Below are 19434 nucleotides of genomic sequence, written 5' to 3'. Positions count from 1 at the left end.
ACATACATTCTTTAATATAGTCTCCATCACAAAAAAGATTGTTGCTTTTTTTCAATTATACGAGAAATAACAAAACTTACCTCTACAGTAGCTTCTTGTTTCTTAGTTATCCGCATAAACACATTTTGTTGTCTAGATAAATTTTGAATCAATCCATCAGCAGTTTTCTTTCTCGCTTCCGGAGTTGAATTGGCACCATATACGGAATGTTTAGTAGTGAAATGTCTTTTAATATTGTACTCTTTCAACACTGAGACACTCTCCCGACAGATGAGACAAATAGTCTTGTTATTTACCGGTATGTTAGCAAAAAAATATTTTGTGTTCCACTCTTCATTGAAGACACGATGCTCTTGTTGAATTTTTCGTTTTTAAAAGGGCGTAAATATTATTTTTTATCGCTACTGGCACCAAGATGATAACCGAAGATAACGCAAAAAAACTAACTGCCGGATGACAGTCACAGAAAACAGATTGGAACTACGGCTGGTCAGCAGTCCTATCCTATTATTCCGCCACCGAAGCAAAGCCGTTGTCATTTGTTTTGTTTGTTATTTGGCTTTTAGGAGCATTAGCAACTAGGGCCATATTGCTCTGGCATATGCGGTGGTTATTCCCTGACCTTTCCGCATCCTCCGTATTTGGTGGTGACAGGCTCGAACCCCAGTCTAATCAAGAAGCGTGTGCTACACACTGCTGCTCCTGCCCACCTGGCTACGGAGGCACTGAAACCGTTGTCGCCATCCCCAGTTGTCTGTTACCGTAGTTTTGTGCGGTTAGTTTATAATTGCAAATTATACCGTTATATAAGCGCCCGTTGGCTCGCTCCGGTTCGTGCACAATTTCAAATTCTATCTCAATTTGAACAATACAGAGATGATAAAACAATTTACAAGTCGACAAATTCTATAATGTATTATATATACAAATTTATTTTCCAAAAAGGCGTCGCAAAGGGCATAAAATAAGTAAACTGTTTTAGAAAATACAATTAAAGCTCGCGGTCAGTGCAAAACAGTGTGGCGGGCCGCATGCGGCCCGCGGGCCATAGTTTGCCCGGGCCTGTACTATAGGAATGGGTTTGCGATCCTGGGCATACCCGAGCCACAACTTATATCTTGTAATGTCTTTAAGCTGTCCTACACTCTTTATTTTTATTTATCCGAAATTATTAGAGCAATCCGAGGACGTAGGAGAAACTATTTCTTATCTATACCACTATTTTTTGCCTTTGTGGAGTTCAGGTTCTATTATTCGTACTCTTTTAGTTTTTCTTCTTACTATCTGCATGTTTCTCTTTGCGTTAACTTAGATCTGATTGGCTAATTGATTAATTATTTATTTATATTTATTTTTACCATATCCATCACATAGGGGGGGGCACCACATATTATTTTGACGACTATTACATTATGTCCTGGATATGGTAAGTATGTAGTATGTATTATATATTTAATCTTATTTTAATCATTAAATTACGTTCTTTGTTGGGTCAACGATGATTAATATATGCTTACATTTATAATTTACTTATATTTTCTTACTTTTAATTCTAAAATTAATAAACTTTAATTACTATATTTGATTTATATTTGGTTTAGATTTAAATTACTTAGCATATATTGATCATTACAGAAACAGAGAACCTCTTGTCGTTTTTTGCCTTCAGTCTGAGTGGTTGGCGCTAGTTGAAGTCAACTGGATTGTGGGTAAAAAGCGATAATAATTTTTTTTTTTTTTTTTGCGTTTTCTTAAATCCCTGAATGTATTATTTTATTGATTTACTTTTCTATTATTTTCTATTATCTTTAATATTTTATAGACATTATGGGTGTAATGCACGATTGCTCTGCAACTGCATTGACTCATAAATATTAGTTACAGTTACAGTCGTTATAATTATTAACTTTCTTTTTTATCACTAATATATATATATATATATATATATATATATTCATTTGCCTATACATTAATGTAAGGAGTGTCATACACAAAATGAAATAATAGAGGTGAGCAATAGCATCATCCCTAGATAGAGGTAGTATTCGTCATCATGAAATTTTTTCATGATGACGAATACAGTCTGTTTAGAAAAAGAGAAATAGTGACAAAGGGAATTATGCTCCTAATCAAAAGCTACCCAAAAGTGAGCAGATCATTTTCTGAGTCTGAGCAAGTCATGATGGACAGAGTTGCTGTGATGTGAGAAAACTAGCAGTAAAGGAAAGACAACTGCAGGAGAATGTTATAGGCATGACTGCAAACAATATCTAAAATTTCAAATCAATTTGAATGCGTAAGCAAGCATGCACATATGCCTTGTTATGGGTGATATTAATTATAGCACAGGGGATGCAAATATCCCTTCTCAGATCTTTACCAAGGACTGAATTGTATCAAAAAATAGGACAGTGCAGAAGCTGATAGCAGACTGAACAATGGCACAAAATGGGTAGTGTCCAAAGAAATTTTGGTGCTCTAGATATCTAATATAAAATAATATTCTTGATTAATGTACAATAATTCTATTTTAATAGATGGTATTAGCATTAGTAGAGGCATATGATGCAAGAAAGCAAGCTTATGCAGCATCAGCCAGAAAAAAAAAAAAAAAAACTTCCACTTCACCCCTCCGTTCGTTCGAAATATCTGTCCAGCTGAGCCTTAAATTTATTTAGGCTATCAACTTCCACAACAAGGGGTGGGAGTCTGTTCCACCAACCAACTAACTGCTGGTTAAAGGCAAATTTCCGGACATCTATCCTACATCTCTCTTTCCCCAATTTGAATTTATGCCCTCACAGGTGATTTTCTGAGCAAGAGGAAGAATCCCATCAGCATTGAGCATGCTCAAACCATTCAAGGCTTTAGACACCTCAATCAGATTACCTTGCCGGTGCCTAGTCTCCAGACACTGTAATTTGCAAAACTTAAGCCTTTCTTCATAAGAGCAACCCTCTGTTCCATTCACTAACCTTGTTGCCCTTCTCTGTACTCGTTCCAGCAGCTCTACATCCTTTCTGAAATGAGGCCTCCAGACCTGTATACAGTATTCTTCAAGGTGTGGCCTGACCATTGCCTTATACAAGGGAATAATCACCTCCTTATCCCTGCTAGAAAAATTCCTGTATATCATTGATAAGACACCATGAGCTACTCTTGCAGCCTGTCTGCACTGCTCACAGAACTTCATATCTGCCTGCACAATTACCTCCAGGTCCTTTTCATTCTCTACCACTGTCAGTGTAGTACCACAGAGTTTTTATGTTGCTCTGGGGTTGCTGTTTCCCATATGTAGTACTTTACATTTGTCAATGTTAAACTTCATTCGCCACCTCTCAGCCCATCTGCTCAACTTTTCTAGATCCTGTTGCAGCAGCGTACTGTCATTAGTATCTTTAACAACCCTGCCAACCTTCGTATTGTCTGCAAACTTGGACATTAATAAATGTCCAGGTTTTCAGATGATTCTGTATTTATAAATAAAACATACAGAAGAATCAGTATGTTTCTTCCTAGCAGAATCTGTGCTTTCTGTTTGGACAGTTCTAACAGGATATGTATGAGTAGAAGATGGTATTGAGACCGATGTATTATGAGTTCTATCTACATTCTGTTGCTTTGAAGATTGGGGGTGTAAATGAGAGCAAAGATCGAGCCCACTTGGAGATGGATGTGCTTGGCAGAATTGCTGCATCAGTTTGAACTGACACTGAATGAAATATTTGGGAGGCTTCAGCATATGTATGTCTTGGCATGTAGTCTTGTAACTATTTTCTTGATTCTGGATATAAGATGTTTTCTATCTTTATTTTTTTATTTTTTCTAATATTTCCACTGTTCACAAATTTCAGAGAAGGCTAGATGATTGATTGATTTTGCAATTAGGCAAATGCAAAGACTGGGCATTACATTCAGTTTGGGCATGCTCCTTGGATCCACAGTTTGGACATTCATGAGTCACCTCAGCAAACTGAATTTCTGAACACTTATTACATCTTACTGGATTTGGAATATACAGATGAATGCAACAGTTCAAATATCCAGCTTTTACTAATGAAGGAAAGTTTGGCAAACTTGATGTCAGTATAATGCTGTGAGTTGGAATAAGCACACTATCTTTCTGCCTGTGTGACCTCCCGTTCTTGCAGTTCCTGGATCAGTTTCCTCCTCTGATATTCATTAGGTCCCCTTCTAACATGACACCTTTGGAGGTAGTGAGTATGGCAGGTGCAGACACCTGAACTGGAACTCCACCAAATGAGGTAGTTTGAGAAGAGATTTAGTGTTTGTGGCTAGTAGTCTCAACCAGCAGGTCACCAAATTTAAATAAAAAGGTGGCTATTCTTGGGGAACTAGTTACACTTTCAAGACATTTCTATGTGAGAAGTGTCAATGGATTGCCTACAAATTGATCTGTTAAAGAATGCAGAATCAGGAAACTTAGGTGTTCTAGTTGGAGTATGCCTCTTCAATTTCTTTGGGTTGGTTAGGTCATCATTGGGTTGATGCAAATCCATAGAAGTTCAATTTACGTCTTAATTTAAAGTCTGGAAAGTTGTCCAATTTAACGTTTTGCTCCTTTCAGCCCTGGGGATTAGTTTTATCACCCAGGCTTCTAACCCTGACACATGGAGAGGCAGGTGCAGTACTAAGAGGTGACCAAGCAGATGATTTAGTTTGTTAGTACCATTAGAAAAGAAACAGAAAGGTAGGTGTCCTTCCAAGGCCTTTGCTCACTTCTTGTAGTGTGAAACAGCTACTCTAATATATAAATTAGGAAGACAGTATTTGAAACAAAATATCTATTCACTGAAAATACCTTTAGAGATAACACTAAGAAACACAATGAATTCAAATGGTCAAGGAATGCTTGACCCTGGGGTACCTGCAACTCAGCTTCTCTGTTATTTCATTGGATGCTTCATATTGTCTGTTAATTATTCTGTCCCCATCTTCCATGTCATATTGAAAGTTTTTAAGTGTGTGTGTGTGTGTGTGTGTGGGATCCCAGTGATGCTAGTCTGTAGGCTCAGCAGCATCACTGGGAGGCGTCCAATCACCATGTACAGGTGCCTGCAAGGGGGTGTGGGCTCAAAGGGGGAAAGGCGTGTGCTTCAGTTTCAAATAGGAGGACTAAAGCAGATTAAGGAAATAACCAAATCTGCTAGAGCACGGGACAGTTACAACCTATCAAAACACCAATTTATATGTAAATTATAAGAATGTACATAACAAAAACTATTTATGGTGTGAAGCAAGTGAAAAAGGAATATAAGATACCGTTGGCAAAGAGAGCTAAGGACAGAAATGAAATCAATAAACAAAGAGGGTGCTGTTTACAGTTAGAGGAAGTTGTTCAGTAATAAAATTAACTTTAATAGCAAAAATTGTAACATTTAGGACTGATCCTTGGGGAACTTTTTTTTTTTTTTTCTTGGCAAAATAGACAGGATCCCATAAACCTTGTAATAATTAATTTGATGTAAAGTTTTTAATAAAAACCACAAGATCGTCCACATGACCAAAATTATGGATGTCTTTTAAAATTTCAAATCCCCAAGCCATGTCATATGCTTTTTCCATATCAAAGATGTCAATTTGTGCATCATTTCCCAGAAATTGTCGTGTGTGTGTGTGTGAGAGAGAGAGAGAGAGAGAGAGAGAGAGAGAGAGAGAGAGAGAGAATGCACAGGCTATAAGATTAATTGATGGAATATCATTGGAATATCTTGCATGTTTGGTTTTGTGGCTTTTTTTCTGATGTGCATTCTGCTTTCCAACATGGTTTTGGAAATGGTGGAAACTGAGTGGATGGTTTTGGGATTGAAATTGCTACTATTGAATATACAGATGAATGTAACAGAAATGCTTGGCTACGGGGACCCTAATAAAACATCCCCTGCACAAGACCAGAAGTAAAGCCATATTGTTTGTTTGAGAGTCCAAATTTTCTTGCTTATAATGTAATATTCATTGTGTAAGCATGCATTCATAGATCTTGCTCAAACCTAGAAGAGCAATTGGATGATAAAAAGAGGGCTCAGTTTTAGGTTTCTCAGGTGACTTCAAAATAATCTTAAGGAGTATCCTCCAAGGCGAGGGAAAAATTCCTTTATCAGGCATTTGTTGAAAACAAGAAGATGTTCAAGAAACACTTAACTTGACCTTCAATGTGGTCCAATACCAGGACACCTGTTATTACGAATTTTGCTAACAGCTAAATTGAGATCTTCTATTTAAAAAAAGGTTCCTCTTGAATATCACTAACATAACTACAATCTAAATGATCAGTAGCATCAGAATGCTCCACCCCATCCACATGATGATGAGATCTATTAACTAGGTGATCAGGAATAACATTAATACTGCCCAACCAATCTAGAGTTTCAGTCTCTACAATGCATAGAACATATCATATCCCCAGATGGCCTTGTTTTGTTCAAACATAACTTTTAAACAATACCTCATGAATCCTCATCACCAGTTGTTTGCACTAAGTGTTTCCATGCATCAAATTTCCTTTTGGCTACTAGACAGATGTATTTTATTTTGACCAATTGATACTCAGTTTTCAACCTAAAGTAGATTCTTTATTATCCCACAATTTTTCTGACATTGGAACTTCTTACGCGCCCTGTTGACCTCTTTTCGGAGATCAATAAGATCAAAGGACCACCACTGCACCGGAGCAATGGTGGAGTTCCTCGGGACATCAAACAACTTCTGCTGCAATAACTGAATCAAATAAAATGCATCAATCATATCTAACTCAGTTAACAACATTTCACCAAAAATCGTCCTAACAAATCTGTCAACCTTATCCCAGTCAGCATGCTTGATTGCAAATTTTCGAAGTTGTAATGAATGTGGCTCGATAAATCTACTTCTAGCACAGCCTGAATTGAAAATAATTGCTCTGTGATCGCTGTTAATCTGGTTTAACTTGCCAATTAGATATGGAATTGAAGACTGTACTATTGGCTAACATTACATCCATGTTAAACTCACCAATTAACAGTCAAAAATGTTGGTTCATTACCAGGCTTATTAATGATCAAGTTTTGATGAGGATATCAGCTCTTCCAATAACCTGCCTCTGACATCTGTAAATCTAGAATACCATAAAACATTTTTAGCATTTGAATCCAGACAGATGACCTTTCTACCTTTCAATCTGAATAATGGCTCTTTCAATTTTCTTTTTTCAGATAGCTTTTTCAAATAGCTAAGAGAGCAATTGAGGTCCACATCAGGCCAACAATACATAGATATAATGTAAAATTGTCCCCAACTAGCTTCAATATCAAAACAGACTGTATACAATGTACATAAGGAGTCAATTCTGGTCAGATCAGAGCTGAAAATTAGTACAGCAGCCCTCAGTTTGTCACAGTTCTTTGAGACAATTCTAATAGATTTGGGATATCCAGTTTCCATGCATCAAATAAACATAGGTTTCCTGAACACAAACAATGTCAATCCTTCCACATTCACAAACTAATCTTAGCTCATCTGCTACAGATCTTGCACACTGCACATTAATTTGAAGAATCTTGAGTTCACCGTACATACTATTTCTATGGGTAAAAGTGTTATTGCTCATTACCATAAAGTGAAAAATATGTTCTTTCCTTAGTAAATTTCAGTGCAATATGCATTCAGGACACTTCTTATTCTGAATGAGCAGCAGGGCTATTTTTATATGCATTCAGGACACTTCTCTAACTGAATGAGCAGCAGGGCTATTTTTCGCACTACAATTAGAACAACACTGAGGTTTGTTTTTATTTTTACAGAGTTCAAAATTTTGATCAGTCATACCACAATAACTGCAAACTGGCATATCACTTCTACATGTCTCAGAAATGTGCCCATACCTCTGACAATTATACCAAATAGTGACCAAATGAAATTCCTTAAACTTGTAGGACATCAATCCAATAATGATTTGTGTCTGCTTATCAAGAAACTTTTTAACTCTATAGGATATTTCCAAGATCCAGTTATTCCATTCTTGCTTTTGTTTTCATTAGAAAAATGTATTTTCACTTCATCAGTTACACTATCCCTGCATAGACCCATATGTATTAGGTTTCTTTTATATAACTCATTAAGTAGATCTTTGTTTATATCCTTCATTACATCATATAACATTATTTTCAAATCAGATTTCTTAGGCTTTGTGATATTCAATCTAAATTTATTTATGAGTTCATTTGTCTTAAATCCTTACACTCTTCGCTAGACTCAGTCTCAATCAAAATACCCCTTGTCAGGGAGTCTTCACCTTCTAATCTGTACCCTTCTAAGCAAATTTTCCATGATTTTTAGAGACTGCCTTTTCTGCATCTATGCTAGACTTAAGTTTAGTATCAAGCTCAGGCCTGATCAGTACATTATTAGAACTAACAATATTTCTCTGCTTTGTATAGCTACCATAATTAGTTATGTTATCCTTCCAATTTTCCTTTTTATCACCATTTTTAACAACCTCACTGTACAGCTTTCCAGTACACTGCAAACTTGTAATTATTGCTATTGTATTTAGTAGTGACCCCTACAAACATCTATTTGCCTATTTCAAGCATTCATTATCCATTCCCAATTTCAATGCCAAACTTTCCAGATAACCCTTTTTAGTCAATATTTGAGAAATAGCATCACTGATTCCATGTTCTTTAGAAAACAAAAACTTCTCTAAATTACTTCTCATACATGTAATGACAACATTGATTGGTTCATTATGGAAATAATTAACCACTTGGTTCTGCTTATTTTGGTTATTCAGTCCATCTCTATCAAACAGTGAATCTACTGAATCTGGTTCATAATCCAGTTCATTTTCTACTAAATCTTGTGACTGATTTTCAGAAGCATGTGTGAGGCCTACTGATGTTTGTCAGTGGCAATGTTGACAGAATTATCAAAATTGTCAATATCCTTAACTGAATTCGTATACTTATTCTCAATATTCAAGTCCATTTCAATATTCCTATTGACTTATCTCATTTCTTCATCATTATCCTTTAATAATTCTACTTCATTTAATACATTAGTCATATTTTTCATACATTTACTGCTCCTCCTATTTCTCCTTTTCAAAACAGGAGATTTACTCTTAACCAAAGTTCGAGTGCCCACAGAGCTCTCTCCTTCACAGTAAACACATCTACCATGTCAAAATATAATTTTCAGGGGTTCGGCTTCTTGAGGAAGCAGAACTATCGACATCCAAGTAGCATTCCAAGGCCCTGCGAGAAACAGCCATAGCCAATCAACACTGCCTTCAACTCTACATTGTTCAGCAGAAGGAGGGAAATGTTGCTCAATACTGTCGAATTTAGGCCCTTGCAGTCTTCAGCTTATTACTTTGTTTTAAGACTTTCTTAAATATCTCATGGAAACCCTTACTATCAGAATTTAAAAAAACATTACCATCTTCCGGGGGTTTGTTAAAAACCCCATTCACTGTATTCACCTCATCACTGGTTATAAAAGGCTCAATTGCGGGAAGTTCGTGAATTTTAACAGTGGATTTACTGATTTATCAAAATTCAATTATAATTTGCAGTGTCATTACAATTTCCAACGGGTGGCACTGGATTATATTCTTCCCAGCTCAAAATGGCTATATAAGCTATAATAAAGCTCAACTAGAAAACATTTAAAAATAAATAACTTCTTTTGAGTTTAACTATATTTTCTCAGATTTAAATGCTGATACACAGAATAGTAAGGTCGTTCTCCTAATAAAGGTCCAACAATCTCCAAACATCAGGATTTTCTTTTAAATTATAGCCAGATAAAATTATCTGGCCTGTTTAATTTGTTACTAACATTATTTTAAATTGTGATATTTTATATTAACAAACAAGATCAAAATATACTGTCTGAATATAGTTAGGAAACAATGATATAAAAGGAATTTTTAACAAACCTGCAATTCCCTAAGAACAGGATGATCATCTGAATTAGGAAACAGCACTTTCATAGTATATGTCCTGTAGTCTAAGAACGGTATTCCCCCAGTAGCAACATCACTAGTTAGGTCTGTCACTTCTGTTTGAAGTTCTGCAAAGGCTATATGATCGGGAAAGAAAACAACAGACCACTTAATTGACTAAAAAGATTTTTTCTTTCTTTGAGCGTGAAATTATTATTACTTAATCTAATATATAAATTAGGGGTATGATTCTAAAATATTAGGCATTAAGAATCAAATTCTTTTATGAAATGAATCCTGAATTAAATTATGTAATGCATAATATGTAGAAATACAGTGCAGCAGGAAATCAGAAGCCCACCACAAAACTGACTGGATGAAGCCCTCTAAAGGTGAGGAGGAAGATGGGCGTCCCATCACAATGTAGTGATTGTGGGTCCTTTCACTATGCCTGATTGATATGGAGACTAAAATACAGACTACATAATAAAGAAAATAATGAATGAATTTTTTTTTTATTTTTTTTATTTATTTATTTGCAACAGAGCATTTCAATACACTATTTGTGAGATTTAGCATTTTTATTTATAATTACCTGAAAAATATATGTTAATGCAAAAGTCACAGTTGGGTAACGGATATGATTTACCATTTACCTACTAAAGCAATTTAACAATTTGCTTTAGTAAGTCCAAATATTTTTGCGGCGCCTCCGTAGCCAGGTGGGAAGGAGCAGCCGTGCGTAGCACACGCTTCTTGAATAGACCGGGGTTCGAACCCGTCACCACCAAATACAGAGGATGCGGAAAGGTCAGGGAATGACCACCGCATATCCCGGAGCAATATGGCCTTAGTTGCTAATGCTCCTAAAAACCAAATAACAACAATAACCAAATATTTTCAATTATCTGACTGATGTACTGGATAAATAGCAAATATGTTACCCAGGCAACTTTGTGGGGATAGAAGACATAGCCCCACTCCATGCGCGTGTGTAAAGGCACTGCTTGCCTTTACACACAGTTTATTACCACTTATTCAAATTTTAAACAAGGACACAGGGAAGATATATTGTCTATCCGTGAAAGATTGTTGACAACAGTGCACAAAGGAACAGTGCACTTTTTTCAATTTCTAAACAAGGGCATGAGGAGAGATGTATCTGACAAGGTTTTTTATGCTACATATTCACATATTAATAAATTTAAGGAGGAACTGGACAGGCATTTGGAGGGAATGGTGTGATTTTTTTTTTTTTTTTGGCTGATGCTGCATAAGCTCATACACTTGCTTTCTTGCGTCAAATGCCACTGCTACTACTACTACTATATTCACTCTATTCTGAATATATTATCCAGACAACCTTACAGAATAGGAAATATTTCTTTGTTTGTTATATGGTTTTTAGGAGCATTAGCAACTAAACCCATATTGCTCCGAGGATATGCGGTGGTCATTCCCTGACCTTTCCACATCCTCCGTATTTGGTGGTGACGGGCTCGAACCCCGGTCTAATCAAGAAGCGTGTGCTATGCATTGCTGCACCTGCCCACATGGCTATGGAGGTGCCGATAGGAGATATATCCACCCCCCATGTCCTTGTTTAAAAATCTGAAAAGTGAATGAGTCATTGATATGGAACAATTGATAAAATCGAAAAAAAAAAAAAAAAAAAAAAAAACAGCTAAATGCATCGTCAAGTTAGTTTCCCATTACTTGCTCATTGGTGAGAGTCACTAAGGTTGCAATAGTCACCTGTCAATCAAATCATAGTCACTTGTCAATCAAATCAGAGTACAAGAAAATCATTTTTTGTATCATTTTATAGGCTGATATGTTGATTACATAAATGATGTTTCCTTTTATTTACTAAAGGCATCAACTACAGTCACCAAACATAAATTTCCAGAAAGAACTGAAAGTTATCTGCTGTTTCCTCTTTTACTTCCTCTGCTACATTTCTTTTCTATTCTCTTCATGGAGATTTTTTTGGATAAGTCAAAAATAAATAAATAAATAAAATAAAATTGCAGCATCATTTCTAACAGAATTCCATTAAAAGCCATCACAATTGGCAGTTTTTCCAACTGCAACGAGTTTTATTGTCTCCACCAGTATATCACCTGTTTAGAGCTGTTTTCCTGCCTCTGCATGTACAATGAGTTCTTACAGGGTTTTCTGTATTATAAACGGGAACATACACTGCCCTACATTAATGTTCCACCCCAGCATTGATTATTGGTGACATCCTACCCATGCACCATGTGTCACATGCAATTATAAATATGCTTGTAGCCCTTTGAGTAGAAAGTAACCGTGAGTGTAAGATGCCACAGCTGATAGAGTTAGCAGACTTCCAGCATGGAATGATAATAAGGTGCCACATGACTGGTCTGTACGTGGCATTTTAATGGTCAACTGGAAAGCCCTGCAATGAATCTTCTGCTTAGAATACAGGTTGACACTGTCTCAGTACACACAGATCCTCAGTGAGACGACTGGCTGTGCTTGTGCACAACCATGATAGGGGTTATTATGGTTGCACAGCTGTCCACAAGCCACTAATCACCCTGGCTAAGGCCAGATGGAATCCAGCTTGGTGTAAGGTCTACCATTCATGGACTGGAGACCAACAGAATGCTATTCTTTGAAGTGACAAGTCATAGTACATGGTCTATCAGGTTTGATGATTGTACTTGGGTGTGGTGGATGGCTGGAGAAAGCATCTACTGGAATTTATTGTCCTGACAATGAAGTTTGGCAGTGTGATGGTCTGGAGAAGTTTGGCAAAAGAAGTGTGATGACATGGCCTAGGACCATTGGCTGTTTCTGGACAAAACCAAGAATGCTGAAGAAGGTCTATTGAGGCATCCTGGAGAATAACACTACTCTGCATTTTGAAAAAAAAATCACTGATGTTTTCTCAGAAAAGGTTGTTTCAGAATCATTTTCTAATGCTGATTTCAAAAAATGACTTCTGTTTGTTTCCATCATGTCAGGGTTTCTTCAAAAATCAAATTCATTTTTCAGAAATCTTTCTTAATTTTGGCAGAATTTATGCACTGAAATTATAACAATGATACTTTTGCACACTTTTATATTTAAATACATGTTGAAAACCACTTGGGTGAGTGATAGGAATTCAGTACAAAGTTAGTTGAAGCAGGCAGCCTCCTGAAGTAAAGCATTCACAAACTGTTTGTCAAACCCAGTTTGATGTGCAAGGGCAAAAGGAAGTCAGTTTAGGGGTCTACCAGTGGTTTATGAACTATATTCTTTGATCCAGGCAACAAATTGCCCATCTTTGGCCAGATCCTGACATCTTGGTCCTTACTCCTTGTTGATGTCCCGCTTACAGAAAAAAGCAAGGCATTTTTGTGTAGCCAAATTGCTGTCCAAGTAACATGCCTATCCCTTTAGAGTCAGCACAGATCATCCAACTAACCAACCATGTTCTTCATACTTAATATTTGTCAACAACTTCAAGTTTCTTTCAAATGCACAGAGTGAGTGATTGGAATTGACCCATATTTATTTTCATTGTGGAGCAACACACCTTTGAGATTCCTCTTTGAGTCTCTACTGTGTAGGTTTTGTAAATAATTCCTAAATAGTTCATTAAGTCATTTATATTAATGCAAAAAACCATAGAATCATCCTCAGAAACATCCCTAGGAACTAGTTGTTCTCTGTGTCTGTACCATGAGAAAAATACTCCATGCGCTGGAAGATTTTTTCACTTGTCTAGAACCAAGGTATTCTGTAGATTCCTTTGGTAAATTTAAATCTCTTACCAGATCACTGAGTTCATGCTGTGACAACAATTAAGGACTGAACTCAATATCTCCAAGCATGTAGTAGACTTCTGTTTCATCTTCAGAAGCTTCATTTTCTGCACTTTCTCTTTTACTGCTGCTACATTCTTTAATATAAGTGAAGGGCATGGAATCAGCAAGTTATTTCCATGTGGGATTGGTCTAATAGCAGATGGAATATTAGAATACACAATGCCCTTCTTACTCTTTGCATTGTATTCCTGTACATTAACTAAGTAAAAGTAAGTCACATTGGTTTGTAGGTTCCCACCAAATCATGGGAATTGCAAATGGCATAGCCATCTTTTTGCCATTTTTCCACAATCTCAATGCTTCAACACATTGAATCGATATGGAATTGACCCATATTTATTTCACTGTGGAGCACCAAACCTTTGAGATTCTTCTTTGATAAGTTAATAAAAAGTCTCCACTGTGCAGAATTTGTAACCAAAATTCATGGGTAGCCATTGTTTATCTTGATCACAGGGTTTCGCTACAAAATAAGCACAACACACATTTTTTCCCAATTCTATAATGTCTTCTCTTTAGGACTACTTAATTTCCACAAATATAACAAAATATGTTCTGATTGTTCGAACACTTTCATGAAGCCATTTTATTACTTTTTAGTGCAAGTTTGGCATGATAACCTCAAAAATAAACTGAGTTCATGCTGAGAAACTTTGCTGAAAGGTCAAGAAACAAATGACCGAAGGCAGCAACATTGCCATCATGTAAAGATATAGTTTACAAATTCCCAGCATTTACTCCTAACTAAATATATTCAATAATACCCACAGGAGCTAGTTCCTCTCAGTGACTCTATTGTCATGAACATGGGAAATATATTGTGCAAAAAGGATATGTGGAATGGGAGCAGGGTATGTCTTCCAGGGGCAAAAGTTGATGATGTAGAGCAGATATCATCTTTTAAGGGCACAAAGACGTTGGTACTAATAACATTAAGATAGAAGATCTGCGGAGATACTTAACAAGTACAGGTCAATGTTGGAAAAAAAAAAAAAAGACTAGTTAGGATTAAATTTGAAAGTGTCTGCAATTCTGTCCAGACATAATAGGAGGGAGTATATGATGAGAACACTGTAAATCAATTCAGCCTTGGACAGATTGTGCAAGGCTCACGAGGTAAAATTTTTCTCAGCGTGATCAGTGCTTGTTAACAGGAGAGATTGTTTCTACGGGGATGGGATATACTTAATTATAAGGGTGCAAGAATATTTGCTGATGCTGTTGAGGTAGTGTTAGGTGGATTAGAAAACTGCTAGCTTGGGGAGGGATTCACAGACTAATAGATTAACGGGAGTCACAGGCAGAGGTGAAAGTGATTCTTGCACTGCTTCTATTGGAATAAGCAGCAGCTTGCAAAGCAAGGTACTGGGGATTTCAAGGGCTGCTGAGAGTCATCATGGAACAAATAAATACACAGGCTGTGTTAGGGTAACTAAGAGTAAGAACAGATGCATGTATACTTGCATGTACACCAATACTAGGAGTATAGTAAATAAATTTGATTAATTTGAAGTGCTGGTCAAGACATCAAAAGCAGATATTGTTAGGATATCAGACATGTGTTGCCACACGGATATAAGCAGTGCAGAATTGGAATTTGGGGAGTACAATGTGTACAGAAAGGATAGATAGGACAGGAAGGTAGGAGGGGTTATGCTGTTAGTTTATTTTATTTATTTTTTTTTTATGAAAACCCCAAACACGAAAGGTATCAAAACCTATAGCACTTAGTACCATGCATGGGTTGAAGGAGAAGTATGGGGGGAGGGGGATGCCAGAAACTTTGCTCTAGAGACTAAACATGGGTTTCACCACTTCAAGCCTCCAATAAGCAAAGTGGTGGTATTTCACCGGTTGATGAAAGTCATCTACCACCTGCAAAATCTAACGAAGTGCATCCAACTGACATTGGTGGACAATGCAATGTTGAGTCAGTGTTGTGTGACACAAGGAAAGGGAAAGTGAGAGTGTGTGTTATAGGCCTAATGAATCTGATGGGTATAATGAGCAATTGTGCAGAGAAATAAAAGTGGGCCAGTAAATTAGAATGTCTTATAATGGGCGATTTTAACTTTCAAGACATTGACTGGAACTTGTGAGTTGGTCACATTAGAAAGCTTTGTAGATTTACTGGATGACCATTTTCTACAGCAACATGTTCGAAAGGCAACTAGAGGGAGTAAAACTCTTGATCTGATTACCAGCAGCGATTCTTCATGCGTTAAAAATCTGCAGATAAAGTAACCACTAGGTTTCAGTGATCACAGTGTACTGATGTGGGATTTACTTAAAGATGTAACTACCATCAGGGGTAAGGGGAAGGGTTTTTGCTTTTGCAAAGATAACTACAGTGGTTTCAGAGGGGTTTTAAATTCTATACAGTGGGATCAACTGATGATGTTACCAACAGTGTATTCTAAATGGAAGCCTTCAGGGACTTAATCTTGGAGGGTACTACACTTTTCGTACCAACTAAGAAATACTGTTCAAGGTTTAGGCCTATATGGATATCAGATGAATTATTATTTATTATTATTATTATTATTAATGGCCATATGGTACAAGGAAGCCTGAGGCTTATGCTGCACCAGCCAAAAAAAAAAAAAAAAAATATATAATTCCCAAGTTACCCCTAGAGAGAGAGAGAGAGAGAGAGAGAGAGAGAGAGAGAGAGAGAGAAGTAGAAAGGAATCACCAAGAAAGAGAAGAATGATGATATCCAGCTCAGGACCCTGGGTTTGCCAAGCCCATACTCACCAGATGTGAGCCCCCGGGGTTAATTAATGCAGCTCATGGCAGAGAAGAAAAATGCATATAAATTATCAGGCAACACAGAAGCCTATGGCAGATATAAGCTAGTCTTGTAATCAAGCCACAAAGAAGGTTAAGCAGGCAAACACAGATTACGAGAAATAGTAACAGAGGTATGTGATGCAAGAAAGTAAGCGTATAAGCTTATGTAGCATCAGCCGAAAAAAAAAAAAAATATTCACACTACCATTCCCTCTAAATGTTTATCCAGTTCCTTCTTGATTTTATTTAAGCTATCAATTTCCACAATGACATATGGCAGTTTGTTCCAGCAATTAACCAGCAACAACCCACTGGCTAAAGGCAAATTTCTGCACATCTATTCTACAACTGTTTATCCTCAATTTGAATTTAGGCCCACCATAGGTTCGTAATCAGAGTAAGTGGAAAAATCCCATCAGAATTCAACGTGATCAACCCATTCAAGGCCTTATACACCTCAATCAGATCACCTCGCAGGTGCCTAGTCTCCAGCCACTGCAATTTGCAGATCTTAAGCCTCTCTTGGTAAGAGGATCCCTTCATTCGCCTCACCAATCTTGTTGCCCTTCTCTGTACAAGTTCAAGCAAATCTACATCCTTCCTAAAATGAGGCCTCCAGACCTGTACGCAGTACTCAAGGCGTGGCCTGTTGATTGTTTATTTGGTTTTTAGGAGCATTAGCAACTAAGGCCATATTGCACCGGGGATATGCGGTGTTCATTCCCTGACCTTTCCGCATCCTCCGTATTTGGTGGTCGTGGGCTCGAACCCCAGTCTAATCAAGAAGTCTGTGCTACACACTGCTGCACCTGCACACCTGTCTATGGAGGCGGCCAAGGTGTGGGCCTGACCATTGCCTTATACAAAGGGATAATCACCTCCTTTTCCCTGCTAGCAAAATTCCTGTATATCATTGACAAAATCCCATGACCTGTTCTTGCAGCTTGTCTGCATTGCTCAGAAAACTTCATATCTGACTGCACAATTACCCACAGGTCTTTTTCATTTTCTACAACCCTAAGTGCATTACCACACAGTTCGTACATTCCTCTGGGGTTTCTTCTACTGATATGCAATACTTTGCATTTGTCAATGTTAAACTTCAGTTGCCACTTCTCAGCCCATCTGCCCAAATTTTCTAGATTCTGTTGCAGTAGCACACTGCCATTAACAACCCTGCCAACCTTTGTATCATCTGCAAACTTCGACACTAAGCCTGATATACCTTCATCAATATCATTGATAAATATACAAAACAACGGTGGGCCCAACACCGAACCCTAGGGGACTCGACTAATAACATTAGTCCACGAAGAGCAGTGCCCATTGATTACCACCCTCTGTCTTCTCTCACTCAACCACTCTTTTATCCATTGTAGCAACTTACCTTAATATCATTCTGCTCCAATTTGTACAGTAGTCTTCCATGCGCAACAGTGTCAAAAGCTTTCCTGAAATCCAAGTATATGATATCAAAATTACTTTTTGCATCCAGTTCCTTTGTAACCACATCATAATATCCAATCAATTTGTCAGACAAGACTTTCCCTTAACAAACCCATCCTTTTGGCAAAGGATTCAAACAAAAACATCAAAGACTTCTTTACTTATATAAACTCTAAAAGGAAGGGAATGAATCAGATTGGTCCACTTGATATCAATGGTTTGACTGTAGATGATCATTCTCATATAATTGCTAAACGAAATGAGTATTTTGCATATACATTCACATGCATGAGGAGTTACCCAAGGAGGAGAGGGTCAGATGTTTATCATACTCTAACAGAGAGCTAAGTGATTTTGTAATAACTGAGAACAAAGTGGAGGAGAAGTTTTTGAAGTTAAACATAATGAAGGCAACTGGAGTGGATGGGATCTATCCAGTTATATTAGAGACAGCAAAGGAAGTAAGCAAATCCACAGCCATAATTATGAGAGCATCGTTGGACTGAGGAAAAGTACCCATGGACTGGAGATGTGCAAATGTTTCCCCAGTTCACAAAGGGGGATCAAAGGGTGACACAGATAATTACAGACCTGTTAGTCTAACTTCTGTTCCATGTTAAAACAGAAAATACAGATATGAACTGGTCACCACTTTGAAGGTTGAATGGTGAAAAAAATGGAGTCACTGGTTAAGGAAGCAATGCAGGATCATCTAGACAAGACTGTGATTATATTTCAGACACAGCATTGATTTGTTAAGCGGAAGTCTTGTCTGACAAATTTGATTGGATACTATGATGTGGTCACAAAGGAATTGGATGTAAAGAATAATTTTGATATCATACACTTGGATTTTAGGAAAGCTTTTGATATTTGTGGCACATGGAAGACTACTGTACAGATTGGAGCACTATGGCATTGAGAGCAAGTTGCTATAATGGATAAAAGGATGGTTCAGTGGGAAAAGACAGAGTGGTTATCAATGGACACTGCTGTTCATAGTCTAGCGTTATTAGCAGTGTCCTCCGGGGTTCAGTGTTTGGCCCATTGTTGTTTTCGGTATTTATCAATGACACTAATGAAGGTATATCAGGGTTAATGTTTAAGTTTTGCAGACTATACAAAGTTGGCAGTTTTGTTAATGACAGTATGCTACTTTTCCAGATGCTGTTGCAGTAGCATACTGCAGTATGCTACTGCAACAGGATCTGGAAAAATTGAGCAGATGGGCTGAGAGGTGGCAACTAAAGTTTAACATTGACAAATGTAAAGTACTGCATTTGGGTAGCCGTCACCCCAGAGTAACTTATCAACTGGGTGGTACTACAATCAGGGTTGTGGAGAATGAAGAGGACTGGGGGTAATTGCACATTCAGATATGAAGTTTTCTAAGCAGTGCAA

At 37.2% G+C, this 19434-nt stretch overlaps 1 protein-coding gene across 4 annotated transcripts in view; it reads right to left on the bottom strand.

The window, feature by feature from the left end:
- Positions 1-19434, bottom strand: part of LOC150080768 (plexin-A2-like) — a 1384718-nt gene that overhangs the window by 224588 nt on the left and 1140696 nt on the right. For all 4 annotated transcript variants that reach the window (XM_090381170.1, XM_090381171.1, XM_090381172.1 and 1 more), the window contains one exon: positions 9941-10083. In XM_090381170.1, the coding sequence (XP_090237296.1) occupies positions 9941-10083 (143 nt within the window). The remainder of the gene's footprint in view (positions 1-9940; positions 10084-19434) is intronic.

Source organism: Mastigoproctus giganteus, chromosome 9 (assembly GCF_048544385.1).
Source record: "Mastigoproctus giganteus isolate SK-2022 chromosome 9, ASM4854438v1, whole genome shotgun sequence".
NCBI lineage: Eukaryota > Metazoa > Arthropoda > Arachnida > Uropygi > Thelyphonidae > Mastigoproctus > Mastigoproctus giganteus.
Note: the sequence above shows the minus strand (reverse complement) of the source record. Positions and strands in the feature narration are given on the sequence as shown.